The sequence below is a fragment of the Castanea sativa genome, chromosome 8, assembly GCF_040712315.1.
Source record: "Castanea sativa cultivar Marrone di Chiusa Pesio chromosome 8, ASM4071231v1".
NCBI classification, from domain to species: Eukaryota; Viridiplantae; Streptophyta; class Magnoliopsida; order Fagales; family Fagaceae; genus Castanea; species Castanea sativa.
In genome coordinates this window covers 26,420,859-26,440,472 of record NC_134020.1, presented here as the reverse complement: position 1 = coordinate 26,440,472, position 19,614 = coordinate 26,420,859, and the positions used below count along the sequence as shown (strand labels likewise).

At 37.0% G+C, this 19,614-nt stretch overlaps 1 protein-coding gene across 1 annotated transcript; it reads left to right on the top strand.

Annotated features, from left to right (window-relative positions):
* Positions 1–13,032: 13,032 nt before the first annotated feature.
* On the top strand, positions 13,033–16,995 carry LOC142608013 (putative protein phosphatase 2C 23). Its single transcript, XM_075779717.1, has 4 exons — positions 13,033–15,098; positions 15,214–15,327; positions 16,212–16,476; positions 16,585–16,995. Exons 1-4 carry the CDS (start codon positions 13,287–13,289, stop codon positions 16,698–16,700), a joined length of 2,307 nt encoding a protein of 768 aa, XP_075635832.1. The 5' UTR covers positions 13,033–13,286; the 3' UTR covers positions 16,701–16,995.
* The last annotated feature ends 2,619 nt before the right edge of the window (positions 16,996–19,614 follow it).

The following is a 19,614-nucleotide window of genomic DNA, read 5'->3' as shown; positions in this document are numbered from 1 at the left end:
CCATCACCCTCTTTACATCGTAGTTCCCTATTCTTAGAGTAACCACCAGGGCGTCATCATGCGGTTGGATGGTCCCAACTTTATCTTCGTCCGAGAAGCCCAAAATAGGCGGAGAAACACCTTTAATTCTCTTTGGCCTAGAGCCAGACTCCTCGGTGAGAATATGTGATACAGACATCACCCTAGTAGAACAGGAACCAGTCTTGCCTAGGGCTGCAAGGATGACATTAATCGTTCCCAAGGGGGGCCGAGATGAATTATTCCTTTGGTTAATCGAACCCGAATTGCTTCCTTGCCCATTGGGTTGATATAAATGTTGCTTCAACTTTTCTTCATTGACTAGTTGTTCCAAATGATTCCAAAGTGTCCGGCAGTTCTCAGTAGTATGGCCTACATCCTAATGGTATTGGCAAACAAAGTTCTGATTCCGCTTCGCAAGGTCCCCAGCCATCTTATTAGGCCACTTGAAGTAGGGCTCCTTGCGGACTTTCTCCAACAATTGGTGTACTAGTTCTCGGAATACGGTGTTAACTACCTGAGGGTGGCTAAACCAGATTGCCCAAAGAAGTCCCTTCTCTGCCTATTGTTACTGTACCTATCCGACCTAAAATCCCTCCTCTCATGAGGGATAACCTTCGCCTTACCCTAACCTTGTTATTGGTTTTCCTCAACCCTTTTATACTCGTCAATGCGATCCATGAGTTGACGTACACTCCGCACGGGCTTCTTGGTCAGAGATTTCCTTAAATCGTGATCAGTTGGGAGGCCCACCTTGAAAGTGTTAATAGCCACTTCGTCAAAATCGCCGTCGATTTCGTTAAACATCTTCCAGTATCTGTCAGAATACGTTTTCAAGGTCTCACCCTCTCTCATGGCCATAGATAACAATGAGTCTAAAGGCCGAGGAACTCTGCTGCATGTAATGAATCGAGATGCGAATGCTCTAGTGAGTTCCATGAAAGAATCAACAGAACCCGCCTTCAATCTGTTAAACCATCTCATAGCAACAGGTCCCAGGCTAAAGGGAAAGACTTTGCACATCAAGGTCTCGTTCTGAGAGTATACCGCCATCCTCTGATTGAAATGACTCACGTGATCAACTGGGTCCGTCCTGCCATTATAAATGGTGAAAATGGGTTAGGTGAATCGTCGTGGAAGCTTTCCCTTCTTGATCTTACGTGAGAAATGGGACTTAGAGATCTGATGCAACGCCCTGCTCATAGCGTCATTTCCCAAGCCCGTGGAGGGAAACTTTTTATGCCTATGACCCAGAAGCTCGTCCTTCTCGTAAGAGAAGGTTTCGCTAGGAGGAGTCCTGGACCTTGGACTGTAACTGCTTCCTCGGGAGCCCTAAGAGGAAGGATCAGAAAGAGGTGAAGCTCACCTTCGTCTAACACGGCGTAATTTTTTCTTAAGGTGGTCAATCTCCCTCTGCATGGCCTTGGCGTCATCCTCATGGGTGGCTCTGCTTTCACCACGAGAAGGGCTTACACTGGGTTGTACCGTATACACGCTTCCCTCTCGATCCCTCTGACGCTCGAGACGCTTAAAGTGATTTTCACGCTGGGACCCCTGAGACTCTGCATGATGTGAATCTAAGCCTGCCATAATGTTCCAATTCCTTTTGTACTAGATTTCCCACAGACGGCGCCAATTGTAAGTGCACAATTTGTACCTAGTCCAGTCACCAGATGGACTCAGGCCTGAAGAGCCTTATACAATAAAATTTATAGAGTATGAGCTTGAAACCTAGACTATGGACATTGGATAAAGAGATAATTCAGGCTAGATTGCCGTTATCCGCGTGTTCAATAGATGAGAATAGCAAAGAAACTCTCCTTGGACGTAAGCCAAGGACCACTTGTATTGCCTTTCTTTTTTTAAAAACAATATTGCAACTATAGTTTAAGTATACGATCCCCCTTTTCTTCTACCATCTTCTCCCTTTTATATCTCTCTCATTCTCTTGTCTCTATCTTCTTCTTCATTTTTTCTTCTACGTGTATCACAAATCTCCTCACTAGATACTTGTCCCATCCAGCACCTTCTTTGAACCTTCAAATACCAGCTGGAAGGCTGAACCTCACTATTCAGAGGTCATTTCTTCATTAATGCAACCAGGGAGGTAGGTGCAGGATCTTTAATGCGGTGGTAACAGTTTTTTCTCTTCTGATATTTCTCACACGTTCTTCCTTCCAACAACTGCGTGGATCACGTCTTTACCCAACAGATCTTCCAGAATTCTGTCTCTAAACCCCTTGGCATGTCCTATGACCTTTACTTGACCCGTCCGAGGAGATACTCCTCCTTGGACAACTCCTTCACCCCTTGTAGCGTGAACTGGCCTGCGGGCCTCAAAGGCTCTGCTTGGGCAGACTTACATCACCAAATCAGGCCCAAGGCCCAAATATATATTTTTTTATTTATTTTACCCCCACAAATATAATCATATTTTTGGCTTGAACCGATTTGATCTATAACCTATAATAAACCTAAGTCAATCGGTTTGCTAAGTTTATACTTGTGTAGTTAAGTGATATGATTTATTTGCAAGAAGTGCTACGTCCACAACAAATTATAGGTGGTTAATTGTTATTGATTTTAATTTGAACGTATTACTGAAATTACATTCTTACCCCATCAATAACAGCCTACTACTTAAAATTTGTTGTGAAATTATTGCGAAAATATTTCAAACCTAACATTTTTCTTAGTCCGCTATCTAAATGATGAGGCCATTTTTTTGGTGTCTTAAAAATGGGCTTGGGAAGTTGAGCTTGTTAGGGTTTTAGTTTGGGCCTCTTCAGCTCTTCTTATTTTGGTAAAAAATATTTTAAAAAAAAAAAAACTTATTAGATTTCTTATGGTAGGGTTTACTGAAGAGTGAAGTGGACAGAAATATAAATCAACAACATATGTTGCGAGGGAAGTCGGTCCACTAGGTAACAAAAGAAGAGCCACTGAAATCAACAACAAAAAAATGAGACGACCCATCATGGTTGATGGATGATGTAAAAGCTGAAAGCATGAAAATTTCCACCTTTTGACAAATTATAAATATATATATATATATATATATATATATATATATATATTTACATCAAAGTCAATATTTATTATTTAAGGATCGAAAGCAATAATGACTTATTTATTTATTTTTCCTCCAACTTAATGAGTCAATGTAAAAGGCCACGATCTTTCTTCTGGAAGCGTTTTGAAAAATGGCTCTTGTGCTGGAAAATATGAATTTTGATATCGACCAGTGCAAGTCGTTGTTCAATATTATACAAACCATTAAATATTTCGGTGCTCTTTTAATTATTATTTATTTTTGGATAAATATTTTGGTGTTCATTACATGAGAGTATTTTGGTTCTCTTTACATGATAGTATGTCTGACCAATGGGGAAAAAAAATTAGAAGAAAATGTTGTATCATTACTTTATACAATATGCTCTCGACTCGAGTTTGATAATGTACGAATACCGTGGAAATTTGAGTGGTGAGCTCATTAGTCTGAGGCAAGATATAAACCCAAAAATTTTAGGTTCATTGGATGTGCATTAGTGCAAGTCGTCGTTCAATATAAGAATTCCATTATTTATTATGTGATGGTATGTCTGACTAGGAGAAGAAGAAGACATTATTATATTATTATTTTATATATTATGCACTTGAGTTCAATAATGTAAAATCCTATGATAATCTAAATGGTGGGTTAATTGGTTTGAAACATGAGTTTGTGACATAAACTTAAAGATTTCAAATTCAATCTAGCTATTGATTTATGGGCTCATTGAATGTGCACGAGTGAAAGTCGTTGTTCAATATAAGAACTATTAAATATTTTGGTTCTCATTAACATGATAGTATGTTTGACTCAAATATATATATATATATATATATATATATATATATATATATATATATATATTATGTCATTAATTCTTTTTTTTTTTTTGATGAACATGTCATTAATTCTTTTTTTGATTGAATTATATCATTATTTTATACAATATGCACTTGAGTTCAATAATGTAAGAATCCCACGGTAATTTGGGTGGTGTGCTCGTAGGACTGAGTCATGATGTAAATCTAAAGATTTTAGGTTTAATTTATTACACTATTAATCTATGGAATTTTTCAGGGCACCGGATGTCTCATGAGAAATATGTGGAATAGTTTGGCCAAAGATTAAGACATCACTTCCTACTATGTAGTTTAAATTACCTCTCTTAGTTTGTGTAATTATATGATTTTTATTTATCTATTGATAATTGAGGGTAAGAAAATTTGAACCTTAGATGTCTCTATTAGAAATACTATGAAATGTCAGTTGAATTATAGAGCTTTTGGCAATAATTTGATATACCTTAATATCTTAAATAACTCTTTTTTTTTTTTCTTTTCTTTTTTGGCTTCATTATCTCAAATAACTATTGTCCATAAAAGTTAAAGTAACACATGCACGCGAGCACACACAAATACATATATACATGGTGACTATCTTGCTGATAAAAATGTTCCATTAGCATAAAAAGAAGATTCACTTTAAATCTTATATCAACTCCCTTAAATTTGTGGATGAAAAATTTTGTAAGAAAAAAAAAACTCATTTTGTATTGATTTAGAACCACATGATTAGGTGTACAGAATAAATTCATATGATACAAATGCTAAACAAAAAAAATATGGTAATAATCGTTCAAGTGAGGACCAAGTTGTATTCTAATGTAACAAAAGCTTAGACATGGAATTTAATCTCATAAAGGTGTAAGTCATAGACATATATAGACATGAAATTCATTCTAGTTCACGTAGACAGAAAATTGTATCCATTCCATACCGCAGGTAATATATTTACATTTACATATACTATTTTTTTTTTTTTATATATATAGAACTGAGACGATAATATTTAAGCAAACAAAAAAAAAGACAAGAGCACCATGTATACAGCTCAGCATCTAACAACAGGTGTGAATTATATATATACATAAAATTTGATCAGATCAATTCGAATCTTATTAAGTATTCCTACGTATATACTCAATTTTTTTTTTTTTTTGGACAGAACTGATAGTGTGATACCACCTTAATATGTATTCTTAAGTGGCAAATTGTTATGTGCTATTATTGGTAAAGGAAAAAAGTCATTTCAATTATAGATTCAAATTTTAACCAATAACAATTAATCACTTATGATTTGTTGTGAAAGTATTATGAAAATATTGTGGATATAACACTTCTCTAAATTTTATGTCATTGACTTGCACATATAATCAGATGCTGAGAGAGAGAGATTAAGAAAGAAAAAATAGATTTGAAATGAGACCTAATGCAGGTGACTTTTCTTTTCTTAAAAGGATATATGCTCTATTAAGAAAGACAAAACTCAGTCCACCCAAGATAAACTAATGGTGGTTGGCCAGGAAGTTGCTGATGGTTAAATTAGTAAACTAATGGGAGAAATTAAAGTAATAGTAACAATGTTAGGACTTAGGATACTTATGGAGTAAGGGGGACTCAATTTGGCCGGAAATCCCCTTAAAGCCTGTTTGTAGGCTTGCCAGCTAGTTGTTTCTTTAGATCGACCGACGAGGCGTGTGTCAAGGTAGCAACCCCAAATTGTAGGCGGATGGAACATTGCCAATTGCATAAAATGAGATCGATGGTTAATTGGCGGGGGCATAATAAATGTTGATTTGAGGGTCAACATTAGTGGCTTTCTGTAGGCAAATTCTTATCAGTATCCAGGACCCTAAAGATTTATGTAGAAAACGTATTAATTGAGTGAGATTTTATTGTTTCTAATTGCTAGTAATAGTTTTAACAATGTTTTGAAGGTTGTGACTCTTCAATTATGAATTGGTGTTTCTTTTTCTTTCTTTTTTTTTTCCCCCTTCAATTTGTATAATCATATTCAATTTTTAATGAGGGAATATACATAAAGTGGCTAGAGTTTATTAGGGAAGAGAAATGTGAAAGTGAAAAAAGAAAAAGAAAAAGCAAAAGATGAAAGAAATAAAGTGGGAGTGTATATGAGGTAGATTTTTGCAACATGATAAAGTATATAAATATAATATATATAGGCGAGCAGGTTGGGTTGTGGCGGGTTAGAAATATCTCAACCCATTATTTAACCAGTTTCACTAAATTATCTATCTAACCCACCCAACCCAAACTGTCCCATTTAATTGACCCGCATGGGTTGGACGGGTTAGCGAATCAGGTGGTTTTTATGCACAATCCTACCTATCATAATCAAATGATAGAAACTACACAATGGGAGAAAAAGTAGTGACAACGACAGAGGAAATTAAGGCTATAGTTGTTTTACAAGCGCTCTGTTTCATCATATATGTGGGTTTCAGTTATATTATAATGGAATGTAATTCACTACAAATATTCCGAGCATTTTGAATGGAGATGCCCAACCTATCCTTAATGCATGGTCATGTCTTTTATTTTATTTTATTATTCTTTTTAGTGTCTAAAGCTCTTCGAACACCACTAATTATATCCCTAGATGTGTGGTCTTCCCATCCCACACATACCAAGTAATTACAAGAAAACCTTAGGTCCTTATGTCCCACACACTCCATTCCCATATTTCTTGGGGGTAGCCAAAAGATGTTAGCCAGTTTTAAACTTAGAATCTCATAAATTTTATGAGTTCTTAGGAATCATTAGATCAACCCCTTATGATTAATAGGTAACATCTTGGATAGAGCAAAATAAGTTCTAGTAACCTTGACTCAGTGGGAAACCACACACTTATGGCCTGTTTGGGAGTTTAGAGAGGGAGGAGAGTAGAGGGGAGTAGAGGGGAGGGGAGTAGTGGGGAGGAGAGTAGAGGAGAATGATTACCCTCCACTTTGTTTAGATGTTTTTATAATTAGTAAGGGGGAAGAGAGTAATTAGTCCTTCCCCTTGTTTTTAACATTGTAATTTTATAAATATAATAAGGGTAAATTAGGTAATTTACTTTATCAATAATTTATATGTGCTCTACTCTCCCTCCAAATCTCTCCAATTTGGGGGAATTAAAAATGAGGGGGTTGGAGGTAGTTGAAACCCCTTCAAACCCTTCCCCCTCCTTCCTTAAAAAACTCCCAAACAAGGTAATTGAATTACTCCCCTTCCCTCTACTCTACTCTCCCTCCTTTTTTAAACATCCAAACAGGCCATTAGGGAGGGATGACAATGTAGTAGCTCATGGATTAACTAAATATGCTAGAGAAGCCAAAAGTTTTTGTTTGGATCAAGCCAAAAAAAAAAAAAGGTTTTTGTTTGGATGGAGGATCCATTCCCTTTCTTTTCTCAACATTAGGGTTAGCAATGACTGGTTGGTGTCAAGTTTGGGGTCAAACTAGCAACCAACCCGATCATAGAGGGTATGCGACTCATTGCCAACTATGAGTATAGGAGCAATCGACTGCCATGGCTTGGTTGATTCAGCAATCAGACTAGTCAAAGCCACCTTAAACTTGTTGGCATCAACAAACGTGGCAGAATTGATGGGAATCTTGCCATGTCTAGCAAAGATTTCAATAGATCAGTGGTATATAGGATTACGTATGATGGAGATTGGAGAAGAGAAAGAGACAAGAATGGTGGTTTTTGATTGAATTGATCGGAGCCAGATTTCAGGTGAAGGGAATTGTGACTTAGTTGGAGATCACTGGGTTTTGTTGGAAAAGACTTGTTGTTGATTGTCAAGTTGGTTGGATCAGGCAAACTCTCGTTCGAGTTCCTTTGGGTCGGGCAGTTACGTCAAGTTTCTTGGGTTTCATTGTGTCATATCTCAGAACATGCACGCGCACACACACACACATACACAAATCCTTGATATTGTAATTGTAATTTTATAATGTTCCTACGTAATTATTTTTTGCAGCGTCTATGTAATTAGTTATTGAAGCTTAAATCTAATATCCCAACCTTTCTACATTGTGAAAAAGTCTGACTAGTTGATTAGTTGAAGGTTGAGTTTAAGAAAATTCCCTTGTTTCTACCTTGAATACAAATTTTATGTATCATTTTTTGTGTTCCACTTTATGTTGCACCAATTATAGTAAGCCATATGTTTAATTTTTATAAAAAAAAATTTTAATTTTAGCTATTTTTATAAAGAAAGTAAAATAAATATACGATAAGCTATGATTAGTGGAATACAGAAGATGATGATGATGATGATGAGAGGATTTGTATACTTTCCATCATGTGAAATAGAGTATTGAACGTCAATAAATTAATACTCGCTGCAAACTGCATGATTGGGGTAAGACTTCTCTGTATTATACTGCTAGGACCTGCCAAGATTTTCAAACTCACAATGTGCACTCAAGTATAATATAACATTCAGGGGAAAAAAGAAAGGCATTATATAGAACTTCTAAAATTACAACATGCACATAATTAAGTATTTTAGGTGTTGAATTCACACTAAACTGCCTTATTCTATTATTATATAAGGTTGAACATCGGTTGAAGATTACAAAACAATACTATTTTTTGTTCAAGTGATCATCAAGTTGATAGAGTCAATGCATCCAGAGACAATATTGTTTCATCTATACGTATTATAAAAGAAATATCAATTGCGTAGCCAAAGATAAAATATAGATGTGTTAGAACTTATTTCAAAAAAAATAAAAAAATACAGACTATGGAAGTTTCTTGATTTGGTTAATTTATACTATACTTTAATGTATATAATTTAGTCATTGAAGGTATAGTCCAAGATCTTGAAATCTTTTTCTGTTACATGTAATTGAATGTGTATTAGCAAAAATAGTAAACAATATGATTTTCAAATACTATGTTGAATAGGCACGACAAGCACAATTTGAGGCCAAGATTGTTTAAGATTTTGCCAAGAAACTTCAAAGTTAAACAACTTGCACGTAGTTAAGTATTTTCTCAAAAAAAAAAAAAAAAGAGAGAGAGAGAGAGTATTACTCATGATAGAACCTCATAAATTAGAATATGCATATACTAGTTTTTTTTTTTTGAACCAATGCATATACTAGTTGAAGTCCATAAGTGTTGTTAAAACATATTTAATTAAATTAATCATGTAAGGTTGAGGAGTTGTTAAAGAAGACAAAGGGATTGAAAAAGAGTGGGTGGGTCAAGGCAAAAATGGATTGTGGAGATGGTGGCTTAGGAAGGTTTCTCCACTTACAAAAAAATGAATGATGATAGGTTTGAATTCTAATATGGGATATTATTATGTGAGTGGAAATGAAAGCTTTTCTATGCCTTAATTAATTACAACCAAGGTTCTTTTTAGTCTCTCAGATAATATTAATTTACTTAATTTATTGGATAGTTCCCATCCACCCTTGGTGGTGTTGGATGCAATTATGTACCTAAAAACCATTTACCTCTGTCTTATGATATGCCACAGTGGCTTATTTCCACGTGTCAGCATTCCATTGCAAAGCAAAAAGAGCATAAATTTACGAGAATAAACTCTGGTGTATCTATGCATATATTACACCATTGATTAGTTTTAAATATACTGTCTTTTAGAGTGAAGAGTGCTTTCTTTTCACCCCATAAATGCTCTATTTCAATATTTATCATATTTTTTTTCTAGCGAAAGAGTAAAAATATTAGAAAGGAAAAAAATGTGTTTTTTTAAAATTAAAAAAAAAAATTCTAAAAGGATTCCCAGTTCCCAATAAATGATATCAAGTTAAGAGGTCAAAAAACAAATATCAAGTTGCAGAATATTGACGTGTGTCAAAAGATAAGATAGGGTGACAAGTTCAGATAATAATTATTTCAAGGAGAGAAAAAAAAAAAACATTTTAAAAAGGTTGCAACAAATTTAACATGTTAAAAAGGGAATGTTAACCAGCATTGCTTAGTACTTGTGAAAAAATTTTTTAGAAAAAGTCAAAAAAAGATACCAAATAGTACCTACAAAATTGACAAAATAATTAGGGTGTCAATTCGGGTTAGCGTGTTAGGTTCGTGTCGTGTTGAGGTATGGGTATTCGACTAAATAACTCAACCCTAATCCGACTCATTTAATAATCGTGTTATGATCCTTCAACCCTAACTCGGCCTGTTAATAAGGCAGCTTGACCTAACCCAACCCATTTAACACGCTTAATAAATGAGTCGTGTTGGGTTGACATGAATGTAACACAACTCATTTCAACTTGCATAATATTAGATATAACATCGATCTAGAAACAAATTTTTTTACATCCCAAAAAGCAGTGCATACATTTCAGGTCTTTAACCCGCATTCAAAATAATATAGTTCAACAAAAATATAACATTCATCTAGAAATAAGTTCTTTACACTCCAAAAAAAGTGTATACACTTCAATCCAAATTCAAAATAACAAAGCTTAACAAAAATAAAATAACATAGTTTAACAAAAATATAATATCCTTGGAACTCGCCAAATGCTAATAATCAATATTGAAAGAATTTGAGCAAACAGTAGACTAATCTTAACTATGACCACGATTATCATCCTTAGATTCTTTGTTGATGTCCAAATTCATAACATCTTCCACAAGCTCAGGAATGTGATTTGTGCAAGAATCACATGCCCAAATATATATTCCTATGTTTGGTTTCATATATATATATATATATGATATGATAATGTTTGGTGTTCTATTCCCAGAAATCTTAAATGAATTATTTGTTTTTCCCATTTTGTCCTTAAATTTGAATGTGAAGTACCAAGCCCATTAAAAAAAAAAATCTTCCTTTAAATAAATAATGAAAAAATATATATAAACTATTAATTAGTCCTTTAAAAAAAATATCTTACTCTATATAGATAGATAGAAAACATTATATAAACTATCAATTAGCAACACATTCATTAAAACTGTGATCTAACATTTCAAAATGACAAGAATAATACAAAAATAACTATTAGCAGAGTTATTTATCCTATTTATGTTGTTTTGGCGGGAAAAGATAAAGACAAGAGAGAAGATATTGATAATTTGTTTTATAGTTTATCTTAATTGCTTAAATGATAAGGAAATAGGGTTAAAATTGTCAATTTATAAAAAATACAATTTCTTTTAAGTTTGGGAATCTGGATTCCCACCTGTTTTAAAGGGAATCCACATTGAAAGAATTTGAGCAAACAATAGACTAATCTTTAAACTATGAGAATCCTAAAACATTACCCCGTACCAAACGCCACCTTAGATTCTTTGTTGATGTCCAAATTCATAACATCTTCCACAAGCTCATCCAATTTCATTTGTGCATGTTCTATGCCCAAATATATATATATATATATATATATATATATATATATATATATATATATTTGTAGTTCTAGGGTCGGTAAAGTTTCAATTTTCAATTATATCCTTTGTAAAATTTTTGTAATTACTCACTTTTCTTTTTAAATTTAAAATATATGTTAGATATAAAAGGTATTTGACAAATCTAAAATAAAATAAATATTTATTTGTTATACGAGTTAAACGAATTGTGTTAAGTGAGTTATTTCTGGTTGGCACAAATAAATTGGCGTGTCAAATGTGTCTATTGCAAGTTACGCAGATTAACTCGCTTATGACACGTTTCTTATTGTGTTGCTTTCGATTTGACCCGTTTATGACCCAAACTTATTAAGACCCAACTCTAACCTAATTCGTGTCGTGTTCACAGATCGGGTCGAACATTGATACCCCTAAAAATAACATAAACTGTATAAAAAAAAAATTTTAAAAAAAAGGTCAGAAAAAGAGTTAAAAAAATTATGGTTTACGAGAACATTTTGAAGTTTGAAAAATGTGAAAATAAAATTGTTCTAATAGCAATTTACAACCTTAACAAGATTAATAAAAAAAAATAAAAAAAAAGTTGTATGTATTGCTTAAATGAAAAAGAAGCCCCATCCTTTCAAACAGGAGTGCAGAAAAAGGGAAAACAAGACGTGAGAAAAATTCTTCTAGATTAGCAACAAAGGAATTTCGTATATGAGGAATTTTTGGACATGCGAAATTCTTGTAGCTGACTTTGTTAAAGTAAGAAAGTTGATGTAAATTGTGCGTTCAAATTCACTTATTAAAAACCAGGTGCTATTGTCATACCTGGTTTAGAAATTAGAATCAGATAGATAGGTCCCAACGTAAATTTGGGTTTGAAAATCTTATTCAAGAAAGTAAAGTAAACCTCTCCTTAGTCCTTGTATTAAACAGGTCAAAATAATCGAAAGTCAGCGCAAAGGAGGGCCTATATTAGGCAAATATTCCAAAAACTCTCACACTGTAGTAAATGACTAATTACTAAAATCTTCAACCACCCCACCTTACCTATTTAATAAATCCCATTATTGTTAGGAAACAAAGAAAAATACCAAAACAATTAAAGTCAAGCAGAGCTGCGCACAGAGACAGAGAGTAGAGTAGTCGGGAAACCTCTGAGTTGACAAAGGACAATGGACGAGGCAATTATGAATCACCACGTGTCAGTCAACCCTTGCTTCCATTTAATCCTCTCCACTCGATCCAACGGCGAATAAGGCACGCTTTCCCAAGTCATATTTATGGGGCTTTGCTCTTTGACTTTTTTTGATCCCAAACCCCTCCCAAAAATACTTATAGCTAGTACTTGTTGTTGTTGTTGTTGTTTTTTCGCAACACTAAAAACAAAAACCCACTCACGCGCTCCCCACCGCCAAGGGCATCAAACACGCACGCGCGAACAGAACAAATTCATTTATAGTTTTATACTCACGTGGGCCCCCTCTTAACAAAATCAGCTTTCCACTTGCAACTAATCGTGCACTCCACGCTCCTCCAATGAACGTAATCCACATCATTAATCTAAACCTAAACCCCCACCCCTCCAGAGTTTACTTAAACCCCACCACATAGTCAACGCCTCCACCCAAAAATTAAAAAAAAGCACAATAACCATTTTTAATATAAACTTTAAAAAAAAACACACACACACACCAAAAACACAAAACAAAAAAACAAAACAAAAAAGATACAAACTAAAAAGCTTTTTCGTTTTCATTTTTTAAAACACATTTCTCATTTCAAAACCCAAACCTCCAAAGTCAACGCTCCTCTCTTTCTCTCTCTCCAACCTCTTCTTCTTCTCAGCTTCCCTTCTCTCTTTTCAGAATCCGCTGTGAAATATCACAGATAGCAAATTTGTTTTTTCCAAACAAATACCCAAAAGAAAAGGACAGGAAGTAAAGAAACAAAGAAGCTTCGGGTTTTGTTGTTGTTATAAATTTTTTTATTATTTTATTGTTTTGTTCTTGTTTCCGATGGGAAACGGAATCGGAAGGCTAACAGTGTGTTTCACCGGCGAAGAGGGTCGGCGGAAACACCATGAAATACCGGTAATACTATCGGACCCATCAGACGAGGGTCTGGGCCACTCGTTCTGCTACGTGAGACCCGACCCTACTCGTTTGTCTTCATCCAAGGTTCATTCGGAGGAGGAAACCACGACGTTCAAGACCATATCGGGAGCTTCAGTGAGCGCGAACACGTGGACCCCACTTTCCACAACCATCGTCGACTTGTACTCGTATCACAGCATAGACAGAGTCGCCGCCGCGTTTGAGAGCTCCAATTCCTTCGCTTCCATCCCTTTACAGCCAATCCCAAGAAATTTATCGGGTCCGATGGTCTCGTACGGATTACCCGGATCCGGCCCATTAGAAAGAGGGTTCTTGTCCGGCCCGATCGAGCGTGGATTCATGTCCGGCCCACTCGACCGCGCTTCTGGGCTTTTCTCCGGCCCAATCGATAACAAGTCCTATACCGGCGGCGGCGGCGGATTAGGATCCGATAACCACTTCCAGAGAAGCTTCTCTCACGGTGGTGGGTTTGGACTCGGGTTCGGGTCTGGGCCATTCAGGCCCAGATCGAGGAAAGGGAAAATCATACGGGTTTTAAAGAGAGCGATATCGAAGACCCTGATTTCACGAATCGGTGGTGGGCAACAGAACTCGATTGTAGCTCCGATCAAAGGCGGTGGGCTGAAAGACCCAGATTGGAACTATAATGAGAAGCAACAGCACAATGAGAATTTGACGGTGAATAGCGTGAATTTCTTGAGCAGCGATGGTAGTTTGGAAGACGACGAGTCATTGGAGAGCCAGAATCTACAGTGGGCTCAAGGGAAAGCAGGGGAGGATCGAGTACACGTCGTCGTTTCGGAGGAGCATGGGTGGGTTTTCGTTGGGATTTACGATGGGTTCAACGGTCCAGATGCTCCGGATTATTTGTTGTCCAATTTGTACTCTTTTGTGCACAGGGAGCTCAAGGGCTTGTTGTGGGATGATGGGTTTGAATCAGCTACAACACCAACACCAACAGCAGCGACGATCGTTAATACTACTGCTGGTGGAGCTGGAGCTGCAGCTGCCCCTGTTTCTTCTTCTTCCTCTGTTTTGGGTGACGATTCCGATCAAGATTGCGCGAGGAATCGGACGGGTGGTGATGCTTGTGCTCACTGTGTGGTTGAGGAGCAAGAGAATTATCCGTGTCCAAGTGGGGATGATTCGAATTCGGATATGGATTCGCCAAATCCAAAGCGAAAACGAGGTAGGACTTCAAAGAGCAAGTACAGAGGCAATGCGGCGAAAAAGTGGGAAGAGAATCAGAGGAGGTGGAAGTGTGAATGGGATAGAGAGAGAGTGGAGCTGGACCGGAGATTAAAGGAGCAATTGAATAAATCCGGGTCGCCATCGGCTTCCGCAAAAGCGATCAATCACGCCGATGTGTTGAAAGCTCTGTCACAAGCTCTGAGAAAAACAGAGGAGTCTTATTTGGAGATTGCAGATAAGATGGCTGTTGAAAATCCTGAGTTGGCGTTGATGGGTTCGTGTGTACTGGTGATGCTAATGAAGGGTGAGGATGTGTATGTGATGAACGTGGGTGATAGTAGAGCCGTGTTGGCCCAGAAGGCCGAGCCGGATTATTGGTTGGGGAAGATTAGGCAGGATTTGGAGAGGATCAATGAAGAAACAATGCATGATTTGGAAGGTTTGGACGGTGATAGACCGTGCACGGTTCCGAGTCTGACGGCTTGTCAGCTCAGTGTGGATCATAGTACCAGTGTTGAAGAGGTATTATATAGTTCAAAGTTTTAAAATTTGGTTTTTTTTTTGTTGGAAATTTTAGGTGATTGAAGCCTTTTTATGTGCTGTTTTTGATGGATCGCGAATGATTTTTGAATTTCAGGAAGTTCAGAGAATAAAGAATGAACATCCGGATGATGCTTGTGCTGTGATGAATGATCGTGTCAAGGGTTCATTGAAGGTCACTCGGGCTTTTGGTGCTGGTTTTCTCAAGCAGGTACTTAATAGATTTCTTGCTTTCAACTATAATCCATTGTTAATATGGAGAATTCTTTTGGCCCCGTTTATTTGTGCTTGATATTGTAGATTCTGAAACATGGTTAAGGGAAACTTGCACTTGATTTCTTTTGCAATACATGAAGATTTATAATTTGTTGAAAACATAGAACATAATGATTCAGAGAAATAGGCTGGTGTTAGACAATTCACTTGTCTTGTACCATTATGGTCATGGTGCAGAGGCATCATGATCATAACGATTGTTCACTTCAAATAGTGTTGATAATCTCTTCCTCCTAGATTTCATTTTCGTTAGCTTAATGGAGTAATTAATTCAAGGAAGATATGCCGGATTGTGGTTATGCACATGCCAATACTATCATATCTTGAAAATCAATTCCATAGAAAGTGATTAGAGTCATGCTGCTGGTGGTGTAACAGCTATATTGTATTGATGCAATCCTGCTGTTTTAAATGAAATTTTTTTTAAAGTTTTAGATCTAAGTTTTGATACAATTAAAAATAAATTAAGCTCCCAATTGGATCAGCTCATTGTTAGAAAGTAAGCCAAATGAAACACACACACAGTTTCTATCGTGAGGCTGCTTCAATAGAAACAAGTTGCATTCCTTTCTCCCCACTAAACTGATCGTGACTTTGAACCGGTCTATGTCAAGAATTGTCAATATGTTTAACCTGTTATGGCAAGACCCTTTTTTTTTTTCGGGAAAAAAAATAACTAAAGTAGTGGAACCTTTTGACAAAAAAGTTGGTTTCATATTTGCTTTAGCACCTGGAAAGATCCCTGGCTAATGTCTTGTTGTTTTACTGAAATATTTATCTTCAACTTCTTACGCCTTGTTTTTTCTTGGATATTTGCAGCCTAAATGGAACAATGCACTTTTGGAGGCATTCAGAATAGATTACCTAGGAACTTCCCCTTACATAAACTGTTCCCCATCTCTATACCACCATAAATTAGGCCCAAAAGACAGGTTTTTGTTATTATCGTCTGATGGGCTCTATCAGTACTTCACAAATGAAGAAGCTGTTTCTGAAGTAGAACTTTTCATCACATTGCAACCCGAAGGAGACCCGGCACAACATCTTGTTGAGGAAGTTCTATTTCGTGCTGCAAAGAAAGCTGGTAATTTTCTTTAATTTCAACAAAGAACACACTGTTTATGAAAGTTAAAAATTTTGTCACTAACTTGTGGAGACTGAACTTGGTGAATTTGGGTTTGGTGAATTACAGGTATGGACTTTCATGAATTACTTGAAATACCACAAGGGGACCGGCGGCGTTACCATGATGATGTTTCCATAATTGTTATTTCTTTAGAGGGAAGGATATGGAAATCATGTGTATAAGTAGAGAAAAGCACCTATAGAGGAGATAGAAACATCTGCTACAAAGTCAGCATTACCCTCTCTTTTTTTTTTCTTTTTCTTTTTTTGCTGTTTTTTTTCCTAGTCACCTTTGTAAACATTAGCAACTAAGCTTCCAGGACTTAGTTGTGCTATTTACTGGGTGATGAGGAGTGTAAAGGTGTAAAAGCTGGTTCTTGTTGATTATAAACTGCCATAGAAAATTGTAACTTTCAAATAAAACATTCCTTTTGAAAAAGGTTTTGTTCGGAATTCTTACAACTATCACTTTCTATAATTCTTTTATCACAACCATATGGGGTTGGCAACACTTTTCATCTCAGCATCCGCATCTTTTCCCTACCTTTTTCTCCTTGTATACAATTCACCACTTGATTCCCAACATTAGCCATATGAGAATACTAGATTTGTATTTGTATTGGAACTTTTTCCCTTTCCAGTTTGACGTGGATACGTTGGTCGCATTGAACTCATGCATTATCTCAATCACAAATCTGAGGGTAAGGATAGCTTTATGTCTATCAAGCTTGATATGGGCAAGGCGTTTGATAGGGTTTAATGAGACTTCATCAAAAGAGTCATGGAAAAATTGGGCTTTGACAGAAATTGGGTCTCTCTTATTAAGCAGTGTATGTCCTTGGTTACATATTTTGTCATCATCAATGGTGAGGCTCATGGTTGCATCACTTCTACTAGGGGTCCTCATCAAGATGACCCCCTCTACTCGGGCCTCTTCCTCCTCTGTGCCGAGGGCTTCTCAGCCCTAATCCACCAAGCTGCAAGAAATCAAGCTCCTAATGGAATTTCCAACTGTAGGGGCTACCCATCTATTACACACATTTTCTTTGTGGACGACAGCCTTTTATTTTGCAAAGCTAACACCCAAGAGTGTAGGGAGCTTATTCGTATTCTCAATGCCTACGAAGAAGTATCGGGGCAAAAAATCAACCTGATAAGTCTTCGGTCTTTTTTAGCCCAAATACTTCCTCGGCCTTCAAGTAAGAAATTCTCAACACTCTAGAACCAATGCAAGACAATCACCACAAGAAGTACTTTGGTCTCCCCTCACTAATTGAGATATCAAAAACACAAATATTCGCTGAGATTAAGGAAAATGTGAGTAAGAAACTTGCAGGCTGGAAGGAAAAGCTTCTCTCCATAGGAGGAAGGGAAATTCTCATCAAAGCCATGGCACAAACAGTGCCTACATACACCATGAGCTACTTCCAATTGCCTAAAACCTCATGCAATGACTTGGAAAGAATGATGAGAAACTTTTGGTGGGGTCAAAGAAATCAAGAATCAAAACTTGCTTGGGGGGGGGGGGGTGTATAGGTTTTCGGAACCTCCAAGCCTTCAACCTACCTTTGCTAGCTAAACAAGGATGGCAGATCCTCACAAATTATAATTCTCTGGTACCTCGGGTGTACAAAGCTAAATACTTCCCCTTTGATGACATTCTAAGCGCAAAGATAGGTAGCAATCCAATCTACGCATGAAGGAGCATACATAATAGTTTGAAGGTATTAAAAGAAGGCACAAGGTGGAGAGTTGGAAATGGCAAAAGAATACATATTTGGGAAGATAGGTGGCTCCCATCACCAACCACACATAAGGTGATTTCGCCTCAGAGATTTTGATGACTTCCCAATGGTCTCCTCTCTCATTGATGAAGACACAAAATGGTGGAAATCTGCTTTGGTGAGATCTATATTCTTGCCTTTTGAAGTTGATTCTATCCTAAAAATCCCCCTTAGTTACAACCTATCAGAGGATCAACTAATATGGATGGGGAACAAAAGAGGCTCTTTCACCGTGAAGAGTGCCTATTATGTCGCTAAGAAAGTGGTTGTATCCAACATGATGGAGAAAGCAAAGTTGAACATAGCTAATCTCCCTTTTGGAAAAGAATTTGGCCACTCAACGTCCCTCCTAAAGTCAGGTTTTTGTCTGGCGTGCTTGCAAAAATGGTCTTCCCATTATGTTCAACCTTAGGTGCAAAGGTTTGAACTCATCAGGCTTCTGTCCTCTTTGTGACAAGGACATGGAATCACACCAACATGCCCTTCTCCATTGTAATCATGCTAAGAATGCTTGGGCTCTATGGCACAAATGTCCTGTAAATTTGTCGACCACTGGAGCAAACATGATGGACCTAGCAGGCAAATTCATTGAGAAGGGAATGATCAAATAGCTGGACTTATTTTTCATGGTTGCGTGGTACATTTGGGGGAACAGAAACCAAGCTATCCACAACGACTCAACAAGTCCTCCATCTCAGGTCTGGGATTCAGCAAAGAGAGCCATACTCGATTACAACAACCTTTGCCTCAGCCCCACCCTAACTCAGCCCACTTCACGCCACCACCGATCTGCTCCTCCACCTGGATTCTACAAGATCAATGTTGATGGGGCAACATGAGAAGAAGGAGGCAACTCCTACATTGGAGTTATCATTAGGGACTGCACAAGTGCCACCATTGGAGCTCTCAGCAAAGCTCTTCCATCAAGCTTCCTAGCCGAGGTCACGGAAGCATATGCGTTACACCAAGGGATCCAATTTGCTATAGAAATGCATATTAACCAAGCCATCTTCGAGTCAGATGTTTTTTCTATCATCCTTGCCTTATCCTCGGGTGAGGTTGGTGGTGAGATCGGCCACATCCTCAACGACATCAGGGCAGCCTCAAGCTCATTCAGTCATTGCTCCTTTTATCACCTGAAAAGGGACAGCAACAGAGCAGCGCACACTCTAGCCAGAGAAGCTAAGCTCCCGGGCCAATCTCAAATTTGGAAGGTGTAACACCCCGACCCAACTTTATAGTTAACCTATGGTCACAAATCCAGGTATCGGATTTGGGACGTGATAGAAGGGAGTCTCTCCTCCTTATTTATT